The 10,089-nt window shown below is 38.6% G+C and overlaps 1 protein-coding gene across 1 annotated transcript; it reads right to left on the reverse strand.

Moving 5' to 3' along the window:
* Window positions 1–675: 675 nt before the first annotated feature.
* On the reverse strand, window positions 676–1,332 carry LOC132074861 (uncharacterized). The gene has a single exon (XM_059474899.1). It carries the CDS (start codon window positions 1,330–1,332, stop codon window positions 676–678), a length of 657 nt encoding a protein of 218 aa, XP_059330882.1.
* Window positions 1,333–10,089: the final 8,757 nt, after the last annotated feature.

Raw genomic sequence — 10,089 nt, forward strand, 5'->3', positions numbered from 1 at the left:
CCCAATGTGTTCAGAAAGAAAAAAAAATCTTCAACTTTTCTCTCTATGCCACGAATCATTGCTGTCTTCTCTTTAGTTCCTCTCTGTACACATATGGAGTGTTGTGTTTGCTTACCCCTAGTGCAGCCTTTTGCTGCACTTAGATACATTCCACAAATGTACCATAGCTTGGTGAAAGAATAAAACAGAAATAACTCTCAACACAAAAAGTTCTAAATTTGATTGCTTTTATGAAAACACCATCCAATAAATGTTGTATTTGTAATAAAAGTACAAAAGGCTAGTCAAATAATAATTTAAGTAACTTTTGAGACAACATCAGAGAAGGTTAAATAATCAATGTATATATTCATGAACAACATACCCACAAAACTGTTTTGATTATATTTGCAAACCACTGAGATAAAACTGTGCCATCTAATTGTCCAGTTTGGAAGCATTTACACCAAAATAATTATTTTTCAATATATATCGTCCTCCATTTATTCAGTTGTTTATTAACTTGTAAACTAATCCTAAAAAATGAGATTTTTTTTCATAGAGAAAAAAACTCATATGTCTTCTACCACTGATTGCCCACACACCTCCCAATATCCCAGATAAAAAATGGTGCAAACTTTCCTACTGCTTAGCATTTGCAAACAATTATTTCCTGAATAAAAGGTATCTAGTTGCCTATACTATAGTGGATATGATTGTGCTTGGCCTGGTGCTCTGAGCCAGGACCAGCTGCAGGCGGTGCGGTTGGTGCCAGCGCAGGGCAGGGATGCGGAGCGGGGATGCGGGGATGTGGGGATGCGGGGATGCGGGGATGCGGGGAGGGGATGCGGAGCGGGGATGCGGGACAGGGATGCGGAGCGGGGATGCGGGGATGCGGGGATGCGGGGTGGAGATGCGGGGCGGGGATGCGGGGATGCGGGGTGGAGATGCGGGGCGGGGATGCGGGGATGCGGGGTGGAGATGCGGGGCGGGGATGCGGGGATACGGAGCGGGGATGCGGGGCGGGGATGCGGGGCGGGGATGCGGAGCGGGGATGCGGGACGGGGATGCAGAGCGGGGATGCGGAGCGGGGATGTGGTGCGGGGATGCGGGGCAGAGATGCGGGGCAGGGATGCGGGGCGGGGATGCGGGGCGGGGATGTGGGGCAGGGATGCGGAGCGGGGATGCGGAGCGGGGATGCGGGGCGGGGATGCGGGGCGGGGATGCGGGGCTGGCTGAGCTCGCTGTTTCCCTGCTGTCCCCGAGTCCGCAGCGGCTGCAGCCCGGGGCCGCTCTGTCACCGCGGCCTGCAGTGACATCTAGTGGGGCTGCGCCTCCCGAGCTGCCGCTCATCGATAAAGAAATAGCTGGTTTTAAAAGTTATTTCCATACGTCGCTTTTACTTTACATGAGCAATGTTCAGGTCTAACTCTAACAACAACAACAACAAAATTGCAATCTACATCAATGCAAGTTTAAGTAATTTTTTTATTTTTAACCAGCAGCCCAAATTAGGTTACTCGCCTTTGATGCTTTGTTCATAAAGTATGATTCTGGATTTGGGTCTCACACATTGCTACCTCCCAGAAGAAGATGTAAAATCTATAGCTTCTAAAACTCACAGAACAGGCTGATAGGAACGTGAACAAATAAGCCTTTCCTTTGCTTAACAAAATTAAGCCTGTTAGTGTCAGGCATCATCCTGTCTGTAAAAACTATTGTAGCTGGTTACCTACATTGCAATTTTCTAAAAATATGTATCTTGGCCTCTTCCCATATGTATTCCTGAATGCTGTACTTGGCTCTCTGGAGATTTGTTTGTTATTCAGCATACTTGTAAAACAGTGCCTGTTAAATATAAAGAAATTGCTGTTTTGTTTCTGTAATATTGCATTGCAAAATGAAAAGCTTTTCCTTTTTATGAACTGCTCTGCAGCAGATGTTTTTCTGTGACAGACATTCTCCTCACACTGCAGCAGAACTGATTGAGCAGAGATTTATAACAGACCTGAAAAATAGTCTAGGGTTACATTTATCTTTTCAGCATCCACCATGGGAAACCATGGGAATTTTCTTCAAACTCAAACTACCTTCACCACCAAAGATCTTGAAGTGTCATTCCACTTCACAGAATAGCAACGAACTGTGGAGAATTAAGCAGAGTCTCAGAAATTTCCCATGAAGTTGACAATATAATGACATTGAGATTTTATTTCCATTAGAGCACAGATGATTTTTAAACAACAAATGAAAAAGAAAATATATGGAAAACATCAACAAGATGGAGAGAAGCAATATAATCGCTCCTGAATAGTTTGGGCTCAGCTCTTGTGTGTGAGGTCTTTCAACACAGTCTGAGGCAGAAAATTCACCCTTGTGCTGGGACATGTGCTGTGGTGTCTTTGATCTGCCTTTTATTTGGCTCTGAATTTGTCTGAGAAAGGGAACTTCTCGTCACATTATTGATTTTAATAGCTTTCAAAGTATGGGAATCATGTTATAAGGTATCTTGTGGAATTAAAGATTTTTTTGAGATTTAGAAAAAGTAAGTTAAACTAAGAAAGCCAGGACTCTTATTTGGAAAAGAATAGAAAATCAAATTAATTTAAGAGTCAGTATGAATATTAAATCTATATTATTAAGTCAAAAACCACTAGAAAATGCCTGTCCCTATCTTGAACAGATTTCCTGCTTCTTTCTTGCTATTAGGGATGATTCAGAAAGATTATCCAAGAATGATGAAAATAATTTTCTTTGGGTTTGCATAGTCAGCTTATATCTTTAAAGCAGTGGTTTTGTCTATTACATGGCATAAACTTCTGTGGAATCAGAGAAATCTAAGAAATAGAAATATACTCAGCACATTTCTTTGGCAGATGATATATACAGGATTTCTCCTGAAGCACATTTTTTTTTGTCAACTTCAGTTTAAAAATTCTCTTTTGATGGCATTTCCATCATTTCCCTCAGGAAAGCACTCCACTGAAGAGCATATCATTTTGACAGGGAACTCTTCTCATTAGTAACCTACATTTTTTTATTTTTCATTTGGCTGATTAGCCTTAGCCACCTTTCCATGGATTTTGTCACTCAGCTAGCAGCATCGTGGCCTTGTGCATTCAGGCTGTTTTAATTAATATATTTCTCTAGACTAAATATCATCAAAGTGTCAACTCATGAGAAAGATTAGCCAAGAAAAATAATTTTTATCTTCATTTTCCAGAAGTTACAACTTTTGAGAGGCATAAACTTCTTAATTTTCCTGTTTCCCACTAGCAAGGTGCCATACACAGTATTTGGAGAAAGAGCACCTGACCCACCTCCTTAGTAGAAACTGTCTGAGCATTCTAGGATGAAACTGGGGGGAATGCCGAATGCCACATATTCAGTTTTCCTGCTGTATGGTGCCACAACATCTCTCCAGGTTTTCCTACTCAGAATTTAATTCTTGGCAGGAGCTGCATCAGGGCATATAGGACCTCAAGTTAAAAGGAATTGGTGGTGCTGCTTCTGTTTGTGTCGTGGCATCACTCATGGAGGCTTAAAACCGAAGGCAGGATTCTTGATGTGCCAAGTATTAAAGTTGTCAGATTGAAGTGAGGAAAGGCCAGAGGGAACCTCCATTGTCCTGTGCAGGAATTCCCTGGTGCCCCAGTGTGACGGTGGTCACAAGTGTTGCAGGTGAAGAGAGAGGCGAGAATGTTGGCCTTAATGTTCAGAAGGCTTGATTTATTATTTTATGATATATATATACTACATTATAACTATACTACAAAGAAATAGAAGGAAAAGTTCTCAGAAGGCTAGCTAAGCTAAGAATAGAATAGGAATTAATAACAAAGGTCTGTCTCCTGGCAGAGAGCGAGACCCAGCTTTGCCGTGAGTGGTCAGTAAATCCAAACACCCACCCAAGACCAATCACAGATCCACCTGTTGCATTCCCCAGCAGCCGATAACCATTGTTTACATTTTGTTGCTGAAACTTCTCAGCTTCAGCAGGAAAAAATCCTAAGAAAATATTTTAATGAAAAGATGTCTGTGACACCCCAGAGAATACTCTGAGGAGACAGGGCATACCTGTGCTGCCACTGGCTGATAATGCCGTGTTCATACTCAGGGCTCTGGGACCGCACTGCACAAGCTGTAAGTTTGTCCTCCAAACTCTAACTCTGGAGATACAGGGATGCACATATGTGAACTTGCTGTGTAAATGCACTGTGTATTTGAGCATCCTGGGAAAAATTCAGCCCAGCCACAGTGGAACTTACTGAGCACGTGCTGTAGATTTGATCTATTCATGGTATATTTGACTCACTGTGGAAGTAGTAAGTCCTTTATGCATAGATGTACAAGCTATTCATTATAGACCTGGAAATACAGTAGATCTTCATCTAAATGGGAACAATGCAAGGCTAAAAGGAGAAGTCTGTTGTGAAAGCAGTATGACTGGCAGATTTTTTCTCTTTTTTATTTGCCCTTCATGGAACTGATTGGTTTTGTGTGCTTCTTCTCTTGCCAAAGATTGGTATGTGCACATTTGTTCCATGAAGTGACTTAACATGAGCTATCTCACCTGGATGGACAATTGCATCTCCAGTTTTAAGCCATATCTTACTGAATCATGAACCATAATTTTACTAGTACCTATTTATCTTACCATGACTCCCTTAGTGAATTTGTACCTTCCATATTTAAAAGTGGTACAATTGACCCAAGTGTTTTAAATATATTTTAGATAAAATTCATTGGCTTTATTGATTTGCATACCACATTGTAATAACATTTTTGAAAGATGTAATGGAATATTTGAAGCAAGATTTATCTAAAGAACACATTTTTTTACTAGCTGGGCTAAAGATTGGGTATACGAATTGATGATTAGCATTTATGACTTCTACAGATTAAATAAAAATATAAATGTCTTTTAAGATCTAAGCAATCATCTAGAAGTCTTAATAAAATGTGTCAGCAGGCTCAAATTAGATTACATGTAATGGGAAGATACAGTTATGATATTTTCCTTATACATTCAAAGAAGACATGAAAAGAAGTGAAACAGCTGGAGAGGAAACTGAAATGTGTATTTTCTCTCAAGTGAAGGAATATATAAGTGAAAAAAGATGGCAATACTAGTGCCTTCAGAGATAAAGATGATGCTTATTTCCTGGGAGAAAGGAATATATTTTCAACCTCATAGAAAGAATTTCCTTAGGAGGAAAAAATTCATATTATTAGAATTTTAAAAAATAGGTAAAGAACTTGGAATATAATATCTCATTTTCAGTAGACTTTAGAACCTTAAGAAATCATGAACAATATTTTGGTTTTGAACACCTTGAGACTAGAGGTAAAGCTAAAGTAGAAAAAGAAAAAAATGATAAAGGTGCTTTTATCTCATATGTATAATTAAATTTATTAATTTTGCCATTTCAGCAAAATAATTTTAATAAATATTTGAACTATCCCATTATAATGAGTGAAATTATCCACATGCTTAAAATTAAGCATATACCAATAAGTTGTGGTTCTCAACCTGCAATCAAATGTATCCCAATATTTTAAAAATGCAGCATCCAAAGAAGGGCATCCACTCTGAAGCTTTTCCAGTTCATTTTCAACAGCATCAATGGCCACATGAAATTCAATATTCTTTTTGATTAGGAGACAGAAAAATTCACCAATACTATATTGAGAGACAGAATTGTTGATCTTAATGTGCACTTTGGAACAGTGCTGAATTTGTAGCAATAACAATTTCATTAATTACAAGAGTAATTTCATGTGTATAAGTGTGTGTGTGTGTGTGTGTGTGTGTGTGTGTGTGTGTGTGTGTGTCCTCTCTCATTTTTACTAGTGTTTTTCTATGGTATTCCAACTCTTTGGCTTTTCTGTGAAATTGAAAGGAGACAACATTTCTTCTCAGAACCTAAGGAAAGAGAAATGGCATCCACAGATTTCACAAGTATTACATTATGTCCTTTGTTAAACTATCTCATATTTTTCCTTTGAAAATAATTAGACAGGCACATCCCGCTTAACTGAATTTATTTTAAAAATAAAGCAAACAAAACAAATTACTTAAAATACATAAAATAAGTCAATCACAAAGCAGCACACAGTTAACAAATAGATGATGACTATACAGATAAATGTTACCAGACAGGTGCAGAAGATTATCTTGTCCATTTTAGATGTTGCACATAAGGATTGAGGGAACACATAAAAATTTTGCATTAAACATATTAGGGTGTCCTACTCCCTAAGAAATCAACCATAAATACGATTAAAATGTGGTGCTACATTGCCTTCACCATCTTTTAAATGAGGACAAACACCATGGAATGTCTTCAAAATACAATTGCACAACACCATGTCTACTACCCGTGTATTAAAGAGGAATTCGCCAAAAAATGAAAAGCAAATACTTTAGGGCCTAAAAATTTGTTTGCATTAAGAATGCCTGAAATTTTTAGCATGCATATTTTGTTTTTTAAATTAATCCTGGGGGGAAATGAGGAGCATGGAGGGGGAGGGCGAGTGAGAGAGGAGGGACCAGGTGATGAATATAATATCAATTGGATTTTTTAATATACTCTATTACTTGTAGAATCACAAGGTTTAAAAAGCTGGGTTTTAAAGACCAACTCTTTCTGTTGCAAACTGTAACACAAACTGCCTTTATACCTGTGTGGAATCGAGGTTGTGAATACTTAAATTGACATCAGCATGGCTACTTTTTGTTTTAAATACGTTATTGTACTGACAAGGAAAAGACTATAACATTGTCTCAATAGGACCAAAGTATAAACCCTTCTTTCAGCATCAGAGAATGTGAAGAATTCAACAAAAATATTTTTCTTTCAACTCCTTTTTAGGCATTTATAATAAATGCCATCCGAGTTGAATTAAATAGCAAGGGTCTTTAAAATTTTACCAGTATATTTCCACCCACAGTTTGACAGTTTCAACCAATTTTTTTCCTTTATTGTCCTGGTACATATCCAAAATCCCTGTTCAACCTAACCAAAGCTTAGGTGAATTAATCTGCTCAACAAGATGAATGCAGCCATCCCCTAGAAGTGTGTAACATGTCCATGTGTAACATGCCATCCCAAAGAGTCTAGACATCTGCCTGTACACAGTCTGGAACACCTAAAGATCAGACTTATAGACCTTCAACATCTTTGACAAAAATGCTGGTTCTCCTTCATTAGCTCTTACCTCCCCAAGTGCTTCTTCACAGCCTGTGTGAGAATTTACTGAATCCGCCATCCTCTAAGTGGGACAGAGTCCCTGCTGTGCTGTCATGCCATACAAGAAAAGAATGTGCAAGGTGAGAATCACAAAAGCTCTAGCTGACTGAAGGACCAGCAAGGTTCTCTAGTTGTTGTCACATAGAAAATTGAATCTGGCTTTTAGTAAACCTTCCTTCTCAGCAATGTCCATGCTTGCTATTGCCTTGGGAACCTCTGGACACACTACTATGCTTGGAAATGCTTATAGAAATGAAAAATGCCCTTTCTGGTGCATCTGAGAGCACTTTATGTTTTTTCTGCTTGCTTAAACCTAAATGCCAAAATAAAAACCCTTTAAATTAATACAGGAAGTACTACTATTTTTTAGACTCATCCTCATCACCTTCATCATTCTGATTATAGTAAAGACGCCAAAACCATAAGTTACAAAATGCCCTAGAAGGTACCTTTGCCAGGTACAAGGTTACAGAAGAGTATTTAAAATCCCAATTAATATTTTTCTATCTAATTCTGCTTCCAAGGTCAGGGCTCTAAGATTATATCTTATTCTACCAAACATAGGATTCACCCAAGCTAGTGTCTGATTTTACTTTTTTCCTTATTCTGGAAGAAGGTTAAAAATCCTCCTTTTCCTGATATACTTCTGATAACCAGAAATACAGCTGAAAAATATCATACTTGCTAGTCTCAGTCTTGCCTACAAACAGGAGTCTGTCAGGTCACGAATTACCTGTGACTATCAGCTTGCCAGACTCAGCCTCTTTCAGCACTGTGCTATGCCATTGAAATATTGAAATAAAAATGGAAAATAACAACCTGATCAGAAAAGCATTGACCCATAAGCCTATAACTTTACGCATTGAAGCTAGAGAAAGAGGACTAAATATGACACCTCATAAGACAAACCAGACCAAATAGAATAACATACCACTGGTGTGCAACACTTGCAACATTTATGACCATGACCAAATAGAATAACATACCACTGGTGTGCAACACTTGCAACATTTACCAAATAGTAAATTACTAGGGAGACAAAAATCAGCCTATATTTTTCTGGCCATTTTTAACCATCAAACCAATGGAGAAGACTCATGCATCTTGTGTTGGTCACTTCTGAACACAGCAAGAACCTTCCTGTGGTCCCAACTTCTATAACAGGAAGGGTGTGTTAGGGGCTCCTAACACCTTATGGCTTTGTAATGTAATGAAAGTCCTGTCTGGTAGAGCATTGGTTCCTACACAACCCACCAGGCACAGAGCCAGCCACCTATTAGCCAGTCTGCAGCACACCATGATGAGGTTAACCACAGGTTCATACATTTCATTTGCATTATGGCTCTGAATTCCATGCTCAGATCTAGAGTTTTCTCCTTAATATACCTTGGTAACAATTACATATTTTTGTCTGTCTTCTAGCTATACACACCATATGAATTTTTTTAAAAAGCTTAATAACCACTAAGCAACAGGAAGACTGATAACCATTTGCAGGGGGGCAGCTGATCCCTGCATGCCCTGGGTTCTTACTTCTCTCTTTTCTCGCACAATTGAAAGCGCCGCTTTTAACAATGTACTGGAAATGCCAAACCAGAGATAGGTTTGGGTATTTCAGATTTGCCTAGGACTCCACATTCTGGTTCACATTTGCCAAAAGTACCAAACCAGCCTATTGATCTCTGCCTGTACACTCAGATGATGTCAATATGGCTGTTCATTAGCCCGTGAACATGAAGTAATCATCAAAACTAAACATCTCTTGTACTCTTTAATAGTGGAAAGACAAATTACTACTCTCTATGCCTCTTATCCTATATTATAGCCTCAGAGATAGTTTTATCTTTAGCATTAGGGAACTAAAATCACTTGAGCTGTCTCTGAGTCACTTCTGCCAGCCTCTGAATTCTGTTCAGCAGTTCCTCACTGAAAGTAAGCCTATTTTTTTAGAAGCATTGCAGACCCCAGAGTAGGCAGATGAAACTGCAATGATGATGTGATGTATTTAAAATAAATTTCCTTTGCTCCTCCGGTCTTTTTGCTTTTTTCCTAACTTGGTTTAGAAATGTTTCTTCCTAAATTTTCCTCTGATCTGAAAGGCAAGAGGAAATTTCTGGAACTTTGAATTGCTCATCAACTTTGCCTCCTGTACCTGGGCTTCAGAGCTTGTTGTTGGATTAGAGCAGCTCCTACCCACAGTAAGCAAACCAGGGAATATAAAGAACTCAGTCCTAGTCTCAAGAGGCTCATAGAAAACTCTGCTCACATCCTGGATTGATGCCACTTCATGAAATGCTAGATGACTGGCAAATTAATTCTGCATTCAGAGAAAGGCACATGCCACCCTACAGTTTCTGTAAGGAGTTAACAATGTCCTTCTTGTTAATCAATCCTACCAAAAATGTGAATTGAATTCTGGCTCATGGATTTTACTGTTGACATATCTGAGACAAAAAAAAATAGGCACTCAAAAGTTCTTTGACAATGTAGAGGCAAGGTAATATATGTAGGACATTTTAGCCCTTGTGTCCTTGCCTGGGTTCAGCCAAATCCTGTATTACAAAGGGATGTGAGAATTACCCACTGGTCATAAATCTTTCAGGAGAATGAGAAGAGCCAATTATATGGTATTTCCATTAAATCCTCAAAAAAATAGCTAAGAGAAATTTAAAAAAAAATCTACAGGTTTTCTTTATACCATATACAGGAAAGTCAAAACAAACAGAAGTGCACAAATATTTTTTTTTTGCTTAAACAAGTCACCTATAAACTACAATTTTATTTTTAATCCTCTTCTGTTTAAACAGCAGACCTATTTTTGTGTAGAACTTCTGTTGGCAATTTTCCTCCAAGTGCT

Source organism: Ammospiza nelsoni, chromosome 6 (genome assembly GCF_027579445.1).
Source record: "Ammospiza nelsoni isolate bAmmNel1 chromosome 6, bAmmNel1.pri, whole genome shotgun sequence".
NCBI lineage: Eukaryota > Metazoa > Chordata > Aves > Passeriformes > Passerellidae > Ammospiza > Ammospiza nelsoni.